The sequence below is a fragment of the Lutjanus erythropterus genome, chromosome 10 (genome assembly GCF_056507025.1).
Source record: "Lutjanus erythropterus isolate fLutEry1 chromosome 10, fLutEry1.hap2, whole genome shotgun sequence".
Classification (NCBI taxonomy): domain Eukaryota; kingdom Metazoa; phylum Chordata; class Actinopteri; order Lutjaniformes; family Lutjanidae; genus Lutjanus; species Lutjanus erythropterus.
Genome location: NC_139326.1, coordinates 16,247,027 through 16,265,278, shown reverse-complemented (window position 1 = coordinate 16,265,278; position 18,252 = coordinate 16,247,027). Strand labels below are relative to the sequence as shown.

The window sequence follows — 18,252 nt, the reverse complement described above, 5'->3', positions numbered from 1 at the left end:
GAATCATTTGGAGAGAAATAACCTTATTTTGACATGACTTCTCCCAACTATAAAAGCAGTTTGTTAGCCATGATACATCTGTAAATCATTTCCTTTCAGTTAAATGATGTGTGTGTATCCACAGCAAAAAGTGTCATTGGGTCCTTTAACAAGAATCTATAGAATAATGGTGCTTATTTCTTATGTATCCATTATTCTAAGGGCCATAAGTATTTAAACTCAGCAGCTTGTCTAAGAGGGCTAATTACATATTAGATACAACTGTACATTAGCTATTCAGCCATGGCTTTGTTTCCAAATCAATATCAAGAGTTTCATAAATGAATGATAGGCCATGAGTACTGTCATCCGTAGCCAGCGCTAAAATTAAATATTGAGGTCTGGCTATGTGAGACAAGCTGCAGCCTGAAGTAGCAAGTTGAATGGCGAATGGGATGTGAGATGAACGCTTATGTCATACAAAGTATCAGCAAGTTCGAAGTGGCAATGTACTTTCTCTCTTTCTACTCTCAGCTAGTGTGTCACAGTCACCATCCTGTGATGATCAGAGGTTGAGGCACTTAATTCTCCCGGTGTTGCGATATGTGATGCATCGTTGCCTGATCGGTACTCAATAGCAGCTGATGTGTAAAGCTCAGGTATCTGAATCAGTGTTGGGAAGGAAAAAAAATCCAAACAGCTCTAATTGATGATGATAAATTTTGCTCCTCTTCTGTGAAACGAGTTGATCTAGTGATGTTTTATGGCCTGAGAAAATCCTGCACCTTTTTAGATCAGTGAAAAAAACCCTTTCAGACACTGCATCCTTTATCTTTCACTCGGAATTGCAGGTTTTAGGGTGATGGACGGAGTGTGTTTTAGGTTTGTCAGAGGTGGTCTTGTGGGAGCGCTCACCTATCTCTGCTCAGCAGTAGCTTATCTGGTCAGGCAGCAAGATAAGACAAAGCTTGTTGACTTGAAATGGATGTTAGACTCTTTGAACAGAGCAGAGCCGTTGCTCCTGCTGCTCTCCTGCAGCAGATCTGATCACTATGCTTGGTGAAAGAACAGGAGTTTATGGTGTTTAATGAGTGTTGAAACAATTAGGTTAATTGCTTCAAAGATGCAAAGAGTATCTTGCTTTTCATATCATTACGAAAAAATGAAGCATATGAAATAAATGAAAGAATAAATAATTGAAATCATAAGCAGATGTTTTTAGTTTGTAGAATAAGATAAGAAAGGATAAGATATTAGGACTTTGGTTATGTTTAATGTGAATGTATTGCTTGTGACATTTTAGAGATGAAACCATCAAAGTAACAAACTGTAAAGACAACCAAACTGTCTGCCATAATGTTTTCTAACTAGTTTGTTTTTCTCTTTAGGAAAGTTCTGATTCTTTGGACTATTCTCTGTTGCACCTGCTCTCTAAGGCTAGCACAAGCTCAAGGTAAGCAAACTTCGGGACAAGGGTGGGTGAACGTGTGCTTTTCTTGTTACACCATCACATTATTGAGCAGGCACAAATGTGCATCACAAGCAGTGTGGGAAAGAGGAAATTAAAATTGATTTATGGGAGGTTAGAGTGACACTTTCAGGTACGTGCTGTGCACTACACCTCAGTGAGACTGTTCAGATCCAAGATGAGGTAATATCATAATCATATGACATTGAATAGACACAAGATGGATAGAGGAAATGAAAATAACCACTGTACTGTAAGAAGTACATTACCCCAGCATGGGCCCCTTGTTGCGCACATGTTTATCCTTGTTATCCAGGGATTATCTATGACTGAAGTGATCAGGAGCTACATTTTCCATTCACATCTTGGTCAGCTGTACCTCTGTCAGCATAGCCAGCAACTCTGATTAGATGTGTTTACTCTTCCCTGGAAAGCATGTTAAGCCGCTCTTCTCCGCCTTTTTCCGTGAAGTAGATGTAATGAATACTTGATCTGGATTAGTTGAAAACTGCACACGCCCCTCAGAGTATGGCTTCATATTCATGGAATCGTTTTCTGTGCAAACTGAAGATGAGAAACATCGCACTCACATTTAAAAAGTGCCCAGTATCTGGCTAAATTTACATAAAGTAGGCATTCATTGCACATTCACCAAAATGTGGGGAAAAAAAACATGTATTTTGGAAAAATGATCATTCCCAAAGTGTTTTGGACATTTAATTTGTTGGATTTAAAGGTTCAGTGGGTAGGATTTATGGGCATTTATTAGCGAAATGTGACAGAAATGGAATATAATATTCATAAGTATGGTTTTATTAGTGTATAATCATCTGAAAATAAGAATTGTTGTGTTTTCGTTACCTTAAAATAAGCTAATTACATCTCCGGAAGACACTGGTCCTCTTCAATGGTGGTTGCCATGTTGCTCCACCATGTTTCTACAATTAGCTCCAAATGGACAAACCAAACACTGGCTCTAGATAGGGCCTTTTGATTTTTTTTCATGAGTTTCATGGCCATTGTAGTTGCTCCTACACACTTGGAAGTAGACATGGTGTTTGCAATGTACAAGCTCATCACTAGATGCTGCTAAATCCTCCACACTGTTTCTTAAATTGAAAAACCGTTTACTATTCTGCAGCAGTTCTCTGCACTCATCACCAATAAAGGTTTCCAAGGTGTTATATGCACTGTCACCCCTGCTTCATAAAGTCTTCTCCAAGTTATAATGCACTCTCACGTCTCATGTTGACTCACATTCAGCTGTGTCTTGAAGTGTGATACAATCAGAGATGTGTTTCACATCTAAAAGACCCTTATGGTGCCTGATGTTGCTGTCAATCAAAATCTGCCGGATCTCACTCAATCATTTTCCCTGTTTCTGGATGTCTTTTGATAATGTAAGCCCTAGTGCTCGACGGTAACTGTTTCTGGCAATTACTACTTGATATTTTCTTCCATTGATGAGTCCTTGGTGCTTAGAGACACAGATTTTTATATGCAAGGACGTGTATATTTGCAAACTCTCAGATTCCAGTGAGACTATAAATTTGCTCGTTAATAAAGCAGAGTGCACTGGAAAAGAACTGTTCTGCTGGTGTTCAGACCTGCAGACTGTTCTTGCATCATTTGTCATCTTTGTTGTCTACTCGTTTCATGAGAAAGTGACTTGCAGTCATGCATAAAGAAAGTGACTGTGCAATAACAAGCTATTGTATCCTTTTTGTTTGAGTGGTGCTGGCTGTACTCCAGTGTATTAAAGGCCAAATCCAGGATTGGTGTACTGCGCCCTTTCCTCTGCAGTCATCAGAGTTCTACCACACGGGCCTTCCTACATGCAGTTACCATGGCTACACATGCATGAACTGCCTGCACATTTCCTCATAAGGTTCAGGGCTGGACCAAGGTCAGCCACAGTGCTGCAGCATCCATGGAGCAGATTTGGGAGCTCATCATAGCTGTTTTCACATATGAAGTCTGGACAATGTCCAGAGAATCAGGTTGAGACATTGTCTGGAGTTGCCCCTTCACACATGTAGCACACAACAAGAGATTGTTCATGTCAAATGTGTCCTCTGAGTAACGCTTCCATAAGTTCAGCGTGAGCCTGTGTGAAAGGACCATATGTCACTGTTGATGTAATAGCAGTGTCCTTACAGATGGTGACACAGCTGTCAGTGCTGGGAATCAAACCAGCAACCCTTTGGTTACTGATAGACCTCCCACCTTTAATTTGAACCCATCGTGCAGCATTTTTTAGGCAGAAAAAAAACAATTTGAATAATGATGATAGTAAATAAATCCAATTATACACCCTGGTAATATACTCATTGATATAAGGAACTGCAATGTCCCATTGCTCTCTCAGACATTTTTTGGAAAAAAAAAAAAAAAAAAAAAAAAATCATAAATTTGAATGTGTCATGGAAAACAAAGTGAACTTTGGACTGAGAGTTCTTTGGTGATGTCTGCTGGCCAGTAGAAGCATTACTGTGCTGAGTCAGAGGCTAGCAATTCAGTCCCTGCTTCTTGAGAAACAACAAAGCCGAAAAACATCTTTGGGTGCAGAGTTCTTGTAAGACCTTGTTCATATTTCTGCACACAGGTTCTGTTGAATGTTAAGAACCAGATATGTTGCGTAGTGCCAGCACTTTTCTTAAATAAAGTGTCTGTCAAGGTTTGGGCTGTATCCATACCTTACTTGACATTTTATGCAGTTATATGGTATTATAGAGGTTTTAGTGTAAAACATATGTAAAATGGCTCAACTGGACTCTGCTCCACTGCAGATAATAGGCTACCTCAACAAAGGTGAAGCTTACTGCCATAGTGACAGTATTCCTGCAGTTTTGGACAGATCACACACACAAACAGGAGCTTTACTTTTGTCTTGCACAGCTGCGGCCTTCATTCACTAACAAACTGAAACCTAAACTCTACATTTACTGCCAGACTGACAACTTCACTGCCCACCTTTCCCTCTACTCAACATGCATTTATCATCACTCACTGCCACCATAGACAGTATAATCAGTCTGCAACTCATTTTCTCTCATTCTCACCTGATATGCTACACTTCTCTGACCAGTCAGAAGTGTTAACTCACCTTTAGTCCACCAATAGAAAGACTGACCTATGGTGGTGCGCACTGTGCACTACAGAACATCAGATCAATACAGCATCTCCATCAATCCATGCATCCATCATCCGTAACCGCTTATCCTGATTGGTCATAGGGGAGCTGGAGCCTGTCCCAGCTGAATACAGCATCTCTGCATCAGTTTAAGAGAAAGGGGAGCATCTGTATTTTTGATGGAATGGACAATAATACCATCACTGATGCTGATACCTTTATACCACTCAAGATTATTTCTATTCTTTGTCTCGTACTATCCAACTATTGTTTTTTAATGTGACGCAGCTGCAGGACATGATGGCGCACTACTAGTGGAAATGCGTTAGTCTGTGCTCTTGCCTGCTTTCTGAGAAAAGTTGTGTTCTTCAGCAGTGTATTGACTCCAGGATGTGTTATACTCATGTTTTTTTCCCAGCTCATCAGGAGGCCACAAAAAGCCTTGGGCGGTCACTCTGCCCGCTAAGATTTAGATATGCAAGGAAAAGCCCTGAAAGTAGATCACAAATCACAAAATGAAAGAACAATTTTGCTTTCCTGATACCGCATTAACAATTCAAATGAGTGCTATGGGAAATTCAGCTGAAGACAGTCTTTTCTTCTTTTTTTTTCCTAGTTTCTGTTTGATGTTTCTTTTCCATGTGTGGGTTTTTCAATCGAGTTGACCTCCCACTGCCTGCACCCACTGAGCAGGATTTCCCTCTGAACATGTCTAGTGTCTATATACTTATATACTCTCCTTTGCTGAGCGTAATCCATCATTTAGCAGTTAATTTTAGTCGTCCCACATCTTTTGGTATTGGTCTGGAAAAGGATGGATATTTAAGATATATATGTAAGGCTTTCAACATCACACACACTGAGGGGATTAATGTACTGTATTTGTATTCAGGATATGCTCATTGGTTGTGGATGATCAGTTCTTTTATTTCCAAACCTTACTAAACCAAACAAAGAGCTATTGTTTGACATTACTGATAACTTGCACCGGTGCCTAACAATAGACAATAGTATGAAAATGGGAGCTTTTCCAGTTTGTTTTGATGTTTGAACCAGAACAGATTTGACTTTCTCAGAGCAGTGAATGTTATGCTTGTGAAAGTAAAATCCTAAATTTAACATGACCTTGTTGCTGGTGTTTCAGTGGTTCTCATTTTGAGGTTTTAGACCACCAGGTTGGGTTTGGGGCTCGCAAAGGACATCATTCTTTTGGAGTTGAGAGATGATTTTGCTTAAAAAAAAGTTTCTCTGTCTTTCTCTATCTAAGCTTCAATTCTTGTAAAATACTAGTTACTGTCAATTCAGTATGACAACTTGGAAGTATCCTTTTCTAAAATGTTATCCTTCTCTACTTGTACTATAACAGTTCGCAAGTAGAGGAAACTGTATTAATATGTATCAGCAATAGATGCTATCAGTTGTAATAGGAAAACTGTTCAGTGCTCATTAAGTTCACTTAAATGCATTAAAAACAAACCGCCATGAAAGCACATAACGCCCTGGCTCCCAGACAGCCAGCCCTTGATAATGGAGCGTGCTACCAGGAACACACAAACAGTCAGTCGTTGAACAGTTGTTCAATTGCACCATCAACATGAATATGTTTTAGCTGTATTGTCCAGCACTTTTTATTGTAAAGATACTTAAGTAATTGCTGCCTGGCGAAATATGGATTCAATTAAACTCTTCTGCAAAGGCGTGGATCAAATTAGAAGCAATATACACCACACACAAGATGGTAATGTGTGAAAATAACCCACATTTTCCTCCCATGATGTGCAAGCAGCAATTAAAACCTGCAGAAAACATTGCAGTATGTTTTCATGAGCCTGGACCCCTGTCAGAGCCATCATCTTTAATCAACAGACATGGCTCTGTCTCTGCAGTCAGACACCTCTGAAAACCCCACCACTGTCCTCTCCGGGGACTCGTTCAGCCTCCGTTTCCTGCGATCGTTCTAATTAAGACTGATGTAACCGTTACATAATTTGCGGCAATCTCCTAAACTGGATGTTGATGTGTGGCTCAATCGGAAATTTTATGGAGCCTTTCTAAACTGCTTTTTGCTGCAGGATTTCCATTAATCTAACTCTAAACTTGTGAACTCCCAGCTTGGCATCACAACATAATTATCACTTATGTGACTGTTTTTTTTTTCAGTTTATACTTTGATGCAGATCAGTGCACAACGGGGGGGGGGGGGGGGGGGGGGTGTCTAACAAGACTTAATATGGTATTTTCTTTGAAATAGCTCATAAGTGCACATAAAATGAAATGTCTGATGCAATTAGCTGCTTCTTTTTCCCCTTTTTATTATGAAATTATACATATTGTAACAGTGTTTCTTTTTTTGCCCTTCTATAAAGATCTCTGTAGTCTCTGTCTTAGTGACATCTTGTTTTCATGTCTTACTGAAGTGTTGAATTAAAGGGATAGTTTGATTTATTTGAAATGGGGCTGTATGATGTTATTTAGCAATAGTCAGTATACAGTAGTCACCGGTCGACATGTCCTCAGTTTGGAGAGGCAGGGAGGGGCAACAGTCATTTTACCTTGTAGAACGTGGGAGTTTCTGGTCTACAAGTGTCTCAATCTGTTTTAGTAGTCCAGCAACTCCTGTGCTCTATGATGTGAAATGACTGAAATGATGGTTGCCTTGGTTGGTTTGGTGATATCTGGCTTATATAATGGTGGTTTCCCCATCAGAAAAGACTGTCTGATCGTAAAGTGGTGAAAATATTTTAAACAGCATAAACTTTAACTGATGCTGTTATTTTATGTGGACCTTTTTTAAGCAGCTAATGACCTTGTTCACAACACTACATTGCTTAAGTTCGGTGGTAGCACTCTTCTCTGTTTCTCCTAACTGCTGCATTACCTACAGTACATGGTACACGTACAATACACTAACCATCGATAAGTATCTCATACAACCCCACATCAAGTGATCCAAACTATCCCTTTAACATGGTTTTGGGAAAGAAAGCCTAAAAAACTGTGCATGCAAAAGACACGTACATGTGCTGTTGTGTTATATAAGCTTAGAAATCATGATATCATGGTAGTCTAAGAAGTATTTGTTCGGTATCTCTAGATGCTTTAAGTACACTATACGAAGTGAAGGGTCACTGACTTCTCTCTCTTTTGTTTCTCTGAAGATGTGGATGTTCTGCAGCAGCTTGGGCTCTCTGGGCGGAGGGCAGGTGGGTCGTCATCTTCAGGCTCTCGATCCATCCCTAATGGAATCATCCCCTTCAAGTCTGGAGTTATCCTCACCCCAAGGGCACGTATCCAGGTGCCTCTGCGCACTGTTATCCCTGCTACCTACAGCTCCACCAACCTGTCCCTGATCCTCAGCCTGTCAGTGCATCGCATCAACAGCGCTTTTCTTTTCTCAGTTCTTTCAAAGAAAAGGAAAGTGCAGCTTGGAGTGCAGTTCGTACCGGGGAAGGTCCTGGTACACGTGGGACACAGGAGCTCTGTGAGTTTTGACTATGATGTCCACGATGGCCAATGGCACAGTCTGGCCTTGGAGATTCAAGGCCCGCAGGTGTTCTTTCACACTTCTTGTGGAAAGAGGAGTGTACATGCAGATTTGCATTCTAAAAAAGAAGAGGTTCTGGATGCAGAGGGCTCTTTCCTGCTGGGCAAAATGAACCACAACTCGGTGCCATTTGAAGGTGCCATCTGTCAGTTTGACATTTATCCCTCTGCTAAGGCAGCTCATAACTATTGTGATTACATTAAGAAACATTGCAGAGAAGCCGACACATATCGGCCCGTGTTTCCAGCCCTGCTACCTCTATTTTCCACAGACCCAAACCTTACTGTCACTCATTTAACTCCACCGTCATTGATGGAGATATCCAAAAAGGCCCAGAGACCTACTTTGGCCTTCACTGACGAAAACATCAGGACTACGATTCTTGTTCCAACTGACCGTTCGCTGATGCTGAACAAAACATCTGTGTATCAGGCTGTGAGCACTCAGAAACCTGGTGCTGTGTCTGTTTCTCCATCAGTTCATCCAGGGTTGGAACGTCCGTTTAAATTTCCGACTCAAACTGCTACTACATCTCTTAGGATCAGCGTGACACCACCAAACCCCAAACCAACTTCACACAACGCTGCCAGAAAGAACACAAACCAAGGAGATAGTAATTCTCAGAAACCATCTGTCGAGAATATGGATTTACCTGCTTCCACCAGACCATCCGAGACGAAGCCAAGCCTACGGACCACAGCTGCTCTCACACAGGGGTCCCCTTCCAACGCCTACCATCCCCATAAACAGCAGCTGACCACAGTAGCTTCAAAGAAACCTGAGCCAAAAGTGACCAGCGTGCAGGATGTCAAACCCACCTCGCTTATTCCAGTCACTCCAGCTGCAACAGATGGCTTCCAAACATTTGACCTGGAACCGACCCAGTTCTCACTGCTGGCTGGACCACCTGGACTAAAGGGAGAACCAGGACCGCCGGTGAGTGTGTGAACTCAAACAAACACAGCACACACCTGGCCCTGAAACACATGTACGAGTATACATGCATGTTTAGCACACTGATGAGCCGTGAAAGTGTATCTTTGTGCATGCGCTGCAAGAATATTTGCTTTCAGTATAGTGTTTTATTGTTTATTTTGTGAATGAATAGCTTGCGATTTAGAGCGTTTGGATTGTAATAGATGGGTGTTTCAAGACTTGGCTACCACATTTCTTTGCTTCAGGCCAATTTCCTAATACATCTTTGGATCTACAAGCAGACAGATTGTTGTTTAAAAGTTAGTTTGGCTTTCTTTGAAGTCAGGAAATGCTGCTGACGTGGATGCTGACGTGTCTCTTAGTTGTGCGGTTTTGTGAATCTGGCAGTCACCGCCAGTCATTGCATCTCTGAAATGTTTGCTTATTTAACAACAGTGTGTTGTTGTGTTAATGATTCAGAATTGCTCCATACCCCATTCCCTCGTCTGACTTGAATGAAATACTTGCATGCGGTGCCCTGTCAAATTGTTGGTGATTAATGTGTGATTTCCTTTTTAGCAGCACTGGTAGAAATAGTCAGTTTCACAGCTGGTCTTTGCCAGTTAGTGTTTGTCTGAGTGAAGGGGCTGGCGGTGAGGTGTTAGATTCCTCTGAGGGGGAGTGAGTCTGCTCAGAGAGTGAATGCTTTTTAAGTAGTAGAAAAGTATTTGTGCACAATTAACCATTTAGAGTAAAAATACAAAACACTACACAATATAGAGGCAGTCCTTTATCCACATTACTGAGAGCTGTAGTATATTTACTATTGGTTGAAGTGTTGGCAGGAATTGTAGGATAGGGAAATTTGTCTTCTGTTGTCTTTCAAATACAGATTTTACAATTTTTATAAAGGAAAAGTGCAATCAAATGCATAGTATAAAATGCAACTGTAACTATAATAGCCTTGAGTATAAATCCAAAGCTTTGAATGTCTGTACAAAAAACACCAAATAGGCTGATTCTCATTTTGCACAACAAGCTCCAGTATTAAAATTTTAAAATTAAAGTAAACAACCATTTTCATTATATATTCTCAAGACTAGAGTGAGATGGACCTTTCTAAGTAAGAAAAGTGTTAGGGTTGAACATTGACAAAGTATTTCATGTTGTCCCTCATCGAACAGTGTTGGCAGACTGTATACATTCATACTGACCATGTGGCCCTGTCAGGCACTATTCCTCTGTTGAACACAGGATGGTTACCCACATTTTCCATTGTTAAAAGGCTTCTCTGTCTTGTATTAGGTCATGTTTGACCAAAAGGAATGTTTTAAGTAAAGCTTTCCTGCTTTGGCAATGAGGTAAACCACAGCTCTGCATGCCCCCGAAGCAACTCAGACCAATTTTATGAGAGAGAAGTAACCGATCCGAAGGATTTTAACCATCCTATTGCTTGCTAATGTTTTAAGTATAAACAGATTGCTGAGTCAGGTAGAGACTTGAAATTATTTTCAGGGAGTTTTGTAACATTGTCTCCTGAATCATTTTAGTCATGACTAGAAGCACATTGTTGAGTTTTTGATCCCACTCCACGGGGATTAGGCCTGACGTTAGCGGGCCACGGACTGTTTAACAAGTCATAAGTTTCAACTGCTCACAAGAGCAGCAGCGTCTTTGAAAGTAAAACCGACAGAGTCTACTGCAGCATGTCAGCTCTGATAGATAACATAAGTGCTGATGAATACTTCAACAGGCCTAAGCTCTGAAGGAGGGAGGATCAAAATTAATGACTAGATAATCAAGTAAGGTCTTTGGCCGAGGATGACAGACTATTTACAGTTCAGTTATGATAAGTTTTATGTATCCACAGATAAATATTTCTGATGAATTTCTTGATGAACTGCAAGGTTCTTGAAACTACCAAACTAAGGTTGTGATATCAGAGTAGATATAATATTTGTGTTGTCTTTTCCTGGTTTTAAAGGCTGCATTACAGTAAATTGATATTATAATTTAAGTTTGTTCTCTCTTGCCTTGATCATTACATTCGTATTACAGATAATCACTGATAAAAAAATCTAATTGTATTTAAATTTTGTGAACGAACCAACAGTCATCCCTACAATATTTCTATTTCAATAGATATCAATATCAAGGTATCTGTTCAAAAATATTGTGATATGTGATTTTGTCCATGTTGCCCAGCTCTATGTCAAACACAGTCGGGGTTCTTCAAAAAACTTTTTGGGGCTCTTTTAAACTGTCAACACATGATTAGCAGCAGAATTGTGATGCATAAGGGTTCATTGATCTGATACACTGGATTGTTATCTTAGATGCATCGTTCTTAGACGTTTCAAACATTGTTTGGGTTCATAATGGAGGAGTTCTTCACAAAATGTTTTTGGGTTCCTGTAGGTTGTTAACGTATGATCACAAGCATATTGTAGGGATGCACATGTCTAGTTCAACAGACTGTTTGACTAGACTATACTGACCTAATTAAGGAGATTAGGAATCTGGATGAACTGCAAGGTTCTTGAAAGTGTTAATCATAGTTCATGAATTCATAATAGTGGCATTCTTCAAAACACTTTTTGGGATTTCTTTTTGGTTGTCAACACATTGTGTAGGGATGCATCGATCCAATACGCTGGATTGTTATGTTCATCGATACTGAGCTGATTAACCAGATCTGGTATCGGCCAGATGTTGCACAAGTAGATACAGTTTCTGTGTCAGTATGAAAGATATAACACTCAGTTGCTGCTGACTCAGACTTTTAGTGCCACAGCAAACCCAGGCTCATGCAGTGAGGTATACAAGCTTTATCTAAGCTAAAAGAGTGCACCTGCACTGGTTCAGTGCTCTGTATCAGCAAATATTTGAGTTGAGATATCGCAGCTGGTACTGAGAGTAGGATAGTTGGATTTGGTCATCTTTTTACACTCTTTTTGAAATGTTGTTTTTGCTTTGGAGAAAGCAGTGTTCTGTAGCTGAAGTGCTGCCACTGGGGTTTTTGTTGCTGTGCATTGTTGCTGTGTTCCGAGTTAAAAAATAAAATAAAATTGAATTTTAATCTTGTTTGTTGCTGAGCAAGAAAAGACAGACAGCAAAGATAAAATAGAAGTCACATTTAAAAGTAAGTTTGCATTTGCTTTTCTTATACTTGAATTGGGTAGGTATTTGTGGCAAAACAATCCCAAGTCAAAGTATGACCCAAACCTGGAGTTTCAAGTCATGAATATTTATTGTTTCTAAATTCTATTAAGACACGAGCTCTGTGCTGCCTTGCTATCCACACCAGCAGTGACTGCAGCTCATACTGCTTATCATTTGTGGACAGCCTGATGGTTGCAGACTAAAGAATCTAAAGGTTGCTGAAAGCCTTTTGGCTGAGAGAGTATAATTATAGTCGTTGGCCCTGTCCAAGTCAGACAAAAGTGCTCTTTACATCTGACATTATTACAGTAGCCCAATCTCAGCTGGACTGCCTCAAGCTGTTTTTAAGCCCATTCTTTTTTCCTCTTTCTTTAAACTTGTGGAGCCCTGGGAAAATAAGTAACAAATCCTAACATCTCTTGCAAACTCAGGTTCCTCAGATTGACCCCTCATTAGATTTGACCTTTCAGAGCTTTGCTAATCCATGTATGAAATTGTTTTAAAGCTAGCTGATGCCCATAATTAATGTGATTGGCTGCGGCTGGAACCAGTGCCGACCTCCCTGCCAGTACAATGAGTCAGACTTACAGTCCATGCACTGTAGTGGTTTCTGGACTGAAATAATATTGGCTTCAGAGGGACAGAGCTGCTCGAGCTTCTAACAAGACATCCTCATGCCTGCCAGCATCTTGCTGAATGAGCGCTCTGCAAGTCTCAACTAACATCACTTAATGTGTAATAAGAACAAAAAGTTCAAGATGTATTTACTGATTGAATATCAAGCTTGAGTGACTTTTACACGAATTTTACTCTGAACACTTGAAACTCTCTATTTCTGCTCCAGGCTTCCTCGAAATGACATGACAAAAGGCAGCAATTTATAGACTGGTTTCACTGTGTCCCTGACATCTTTTATATTTTCTTATTTAGGGCCTTCAAGGACTTCCAGGATTGCCAGGAAAGCCAGGGAAGAGGGGTCCAAGGGTGAGTATATCCCCAACCACTGACAAGTTTCCTATTTATTTTCCCTCTTTTCCTTGTTTTCCATTACTACTTTTCAGCCCCCCTCCAAAATCTTCCGTATGTATCTTAAAGATTCCTTGATCATGTCTGATCCGCATTAGACTGAGATTACACCGGCGGCAGTGCACTGATATGGAAGACCTCTGAGCATTTTGATCAAGCACTCAGTGACATCTTTGGATTACGGAGCATTATTCAGCCAGACGTTAGTTTGCTTTGGCTCTGGGTTTGATCAAGCTGTGCTTTTCCGCTGCCAAGGTCCATTTGTAAAGCTGGAGAGCAAACAACCATAAGCTACAAATCTGCAGGTTGCCAATGTAAAATTAATTGAACACATACGGAAGGTATTAGACAGACATGAAAAAAATAAGGTAACTTGTGCAAGTGTGTATATATGTTTCCAGAACAAGTGCTTTCTATCCCATACATAAACAGTAATGGTACTTAAATTAGGCATAGTTCCCATGTTAACATCGGTGAATGCCTCCAGTGTGGTGGAGTCCTCTGGTGCTCTATCGCTCTTTCTGGGGCTCAGAGTCTGCCTGCAACTAGTGGAGTGCAGATGTTATTTTAAGCTCATGTTTTCAGAAGAAATATTAGAAGAGAGAAAACACTGGAAGATGATTTGTCCCGAGGGATGGTTTGTTATTTTGATTTATTTCTAAGACCTTTAACTGATGGTTGTGTGTGTACTTGTTGCCCTTTAAACTGCCTCTTCACCTCCCTCATTTGAAAATGAATGAAGCAGAAGTTGAACTTGGCATCACAGCAAGTGCTAAGCTGAAATAAATATTCCAGAACTTAAGACAGTGAAAAAGAGGAGAGGAACCCGATTTGGTTGCTCTTTTATGCAGAACGCCTGCTGAAGCACTCCCGCAGAGTGCTTATGTGCTACCGAGGAGTGTGCGTTTGAGCTACCTGCCTGCTGCAGCCCGTGAGACTGTGCCCTGCGGTCAGGCCTCAGAGGGGTGGGCTGTGTGGGAACCCAATCTCTTTAAACAAGGAAGAAAGAGAGCTTTGTCCCCATCTTATTAAAGGCATTTAAGACCCTGTCTGGAGCTCAGCAGCTCTATCCAGTGCTACACCAACCTCTATAGAGTTCATTCATCATCAAGCTCTTGAGACCCAACTGCAGGCCACACCGCCTCAGAGCAGAAAAAAGAAAAGAAAAAAAGCAACCTCAGGGTGCAGTTCAGGTTTTTACTGATTGTTTTCTTGAACCAACAGAATTTTCCTGGATAGTTCATGTGATTAGAGACAAATACCTCACAGCGACACACATGATCTACAGAAAGCTCTGAAGTGGACTCTAGCCCGGGCAGAGCTTCCACAAACATTAGGAGTACAAGTGACATTCAGTGTGGTTGAAAACTTTATATGTTATACATACTGTATTTCCATATGCAGAAAGTTGATCAACAGTAACTCACATATTTAAACTTCTAGAGAAGTTGTCACACTTTGATTTTTTCTTGAAAGGACTAAAGTGAAGGGGGTTAGCCCAGAGGTTTGCAACATCAACTATTCTAATTTTATTGACGAGTCACTCAAAAAATGCTTGGCTGCCGGGCCTAATAACTTTTACTGAACTTACACTGAGAAGTAGCTGACCAAATGAACATTTTTCCAACATGCGTGGGTTTAGGGTGTTACAACAACATACAGTGCTCTTTGAAGTGAGAAAGCATAAACTTACAGTATTGCTTTGCCATTTTTGACAATTTTTTTTATCAATTTTTAAAGGAAATTGTGTAGAAATTTGTGTCGAAAGAGGTGAATGAAGTTTTGAAAAAAGATTTACTGGAACGAGGGTTGAAAGTGACTGGGAATCCTGGGTCCTGCTGATGATGGCGATGGATGGACTCACACTTAAAACCACCTAAACAAATTATTCTGTGTAGAAATTATGCGGAAAGTTGTGTAGGTAGAGGTGAATAAAGTTTCATTTGAAAAGACGTTTAAAGCTGAGAGGCTGCTAAGGATGGTACAACAAGATTTGGTCGCCTTTGTTGTAATTGTGAACTTAAAAAGCTTCAAGAAATTGAGGACATATGTGCTTAAATTTATTGCCCGTATAACTTGATCAGTAGTGAGCAGCTAATCTTTGGAAAGTCCATATCTCGTTTCACTTTCATCCTTCAAGTCAGATATAGAGAAAATAGCACCAAGATATGATGTGAAATAGAACTTCTGCTATTGCATAAAGCATGTAAACAGTTTGACCAGTGTGTGCTTTCTTAGTCATCACAAAAGCTTTACAGCAGGTGTGATGACAGCGCACCATTAGAGCTTTACCTCTCTGACAGTGAGGTGTCATGTCTGACTGCGCAGACCATCTCACCGCTGCCACCGTTGAGCAGCATCTCTTACACGTGAGAGTGTCCACGTTCCTTGACTCAGCCACGAGGCCGGCAGAGTGCCGGAGTTCACCCGACCCTGAAGGGGAGGCTTGAGAGCGGATCAAAGAGGGCTTTGTGCAGAGAAACGGACCTGCCAGTGTGCAGTCAGTACGTGACGCTGGGTTTCTGTGAAATTGAAAACATTTGCATAATTTCTTTAAAAAGGGGTCGACTCTATTATGACATGAAATTAAGAGTCTATGGAAACTCTTGCAATAGAAGCTGTGTTCGTGTCAGAGTTTGATTTGTGCAGAAAACTCAACTGATTTATGTATGTTGTAAAATTTAGAATATTTTGAAATGAATTACATGTGTAGGCATGAATGAAAAGTCTCTCAGAAGCTTGATTAACTTTTTTTTACCATCATTATTTGTTACACAGATGTTTGCAACTATTGCTTGTACTTAGGGAGCACATTTAGACAGTTGAAGATAAGTTGCAGGATGCTTACAGACGTTGCCAGCAGTCAGTTTGTTTATTACTGTTGAATTATTCCTGAGCATTGACACTGAAACTGTGAGCACATGTTGACCTTTGATCTAAACAACTTTCCATGTAATGTGCTGGAACACACAGCAGTAATTTAATCCCAGTTGATGAAAATATTTACGTGTGCTTCTCTCAGTATGTGGGAAGGTCTGCCTACCACCAGTGTTGGGTAAGTTACTGAAAATTAGTAATTAGTTACAGTTACTAGCCATTATCATTATCATTATGATGAAAGTAAGTTGTGGACCAAGAAAAAGTTTATTGTTGTCATGTGTTGTATTAGTAAGAACTGCCTAGTTTACCAATTCAGGCTCATGTTTTTTTTCACTGGCAAATCACCAACATGTATAATACACATTTTTAGTTCAGGGTAAATTTGCCTTGACATAACACTTAATATACCTGATAGCTGTCAATCACAGCCAGATAGAAATGATGGGTGCCTCCTAAATTTATGGTCACATGACAACAAATGTGCACAGATGCTTAGAGACAGGGGTTGGGTCAACTTACCCAATCACTCATCTTACCCCAGTCTCCCCTATCTAAGAAATTCAAAGCATGTACTGTATTATAATCACTCTTTTATCTGTTGGCACTCAGAATCAGCATTAATTAGTTGTTTGGTGTATGATCACTTTAAACAGGCCATTGCAGTGCAGTATGAAGTTATACCACAGCCTCATGCATAATGATGCATCACAGAACCACATATGAGCCCCGTGTCGTGCTGAACAGTAGAATATCCAACATCCTCCATGAGGGGATGAAGGCTGGGAACAAATAAGCCTACTGCGCTGAGAAAGCTCAGACAAGAGGTTACGCGCTGTAACAGTCCAGTGAAGAGCAGAGTAGGAAAAACACAGCTCTCCATGTGCTGACAGAAAGGAGGGAGAGCACACACACAACTAAATGATCTGATGTCACAAAATAATCAATACAGAATGAGTCACAGACGGATGGAGACATCCCGCAGATAAAAGCTAATGGAAGAGCAGGAGAAGACCAAGAAGCTGCCGTCATTCCTCCTTACAAAACAGGGGAAGATTAGATTATTTTACAGTCATGGCAAAGAAACACTTTGTACACAGGTGTACCAAACAAACAAACACTCAGTCATCTTTGCAAAATAGCAAGCTAACGTCATATAGCTGATATGTTTGTGCACTGTCCACAGGCACTAACTTTCTTATTAAGTGACTCACCATCCAGGTGCGTTGCCAGGTGTCTGAAGTTTGTTGAGGGTGATCCAGCATCCGTTATCCCTGCAGACGTTACATTTAGGGATTTTTTTTGTTTGAGCTTTGAGTTAAGTTATTATAGCCAAAGGATGTGACAGACGCCACAGCAGCTGCAGGTGAGCTCACCACAGTGTTGTTGCTGCAGCAGTCCACCAGAACCGTATTGTTAGGCATGATAATAAAGTTAGGATGATAATGAACCTTTATCCTCTGAAATTGTCTGCATTTTTCACATAAAGTAACAAGTAATGAACCCTTTTAAATTTCAGAAATTGTAATGGCGTTATTGAATTTGAAAAACTAAATAGACTACTAGTTAATACAAAAAGTAGTGGGGTTAGAGTAAAGTGTTACTTACTAATGCATTATTTGCCTCACTGCCTAACGCACATCAGCTCTGGTGCAAAGGAAGTGATGCATTTTATATTTTCAGCTGCAGCAAGAGTAGTTTGTTTAAAATAAATGGATAAAAAGCATCGACTGCAGAAATGTGCATAATTCAAGAGCAGAAAACTCAAAGACAAGGCAGATGTACTTTTGGTACTGAAATGATTAGCAGAGCTGTAGTCATCTCTGCATTAGTTAAAACAGCTATAATGTATTGACTGGACCTGGTAGCCTAGATGTGTTCCAATCAAAGTTACACAACATTGTCAAGCAGATGAATTCCTGCAGTTTGACCATTTCTTTTCCCACAAAAAGAAATATGAAAAAATAGTTAAGGGCACTAACACTCGTTATGTAGTTGACTTCAGATGAGGCTTAACTTTAACACACTTTCTCTCAACTGTCCCATAATATTACAACATCACGCCAGCCTGTGGAAACAGCACATTAGCAACAACATGCTAAAATCAAATTCAACAGGATAACCTACAAAAAATAAACACTAAAACAA

General features: G+C 40.3%; 1 protein-coding gene across 1 annotated transcript in view; it reads left to right on the top strand.

The window, feature by feature from the left end:
• Positions 1-18,252, top strand: part of col27a1b (collagen, type XXVII, alpha 1b) — an 87,511-nt gene that overhangs the window by 1,950 nt on the left and 67,309 nt on the right. The window contains exons 2-4 of the mRNA XM_084729048.1: positions 1,368-1,432; positions 7,739-9,060; positions 13,132-13,185. Coding sequence (XP_084585174.1) covers positions 1,368-1,432; positions 7,739-9,060; positions 13,132-13,185 — 1,441 coding nt within the window. The remainder of the gene's footprint in view (positions 1-1,367; positions 1,433-7,738; positions 9,061-13,131; positions 13,186-18,252) is intronic.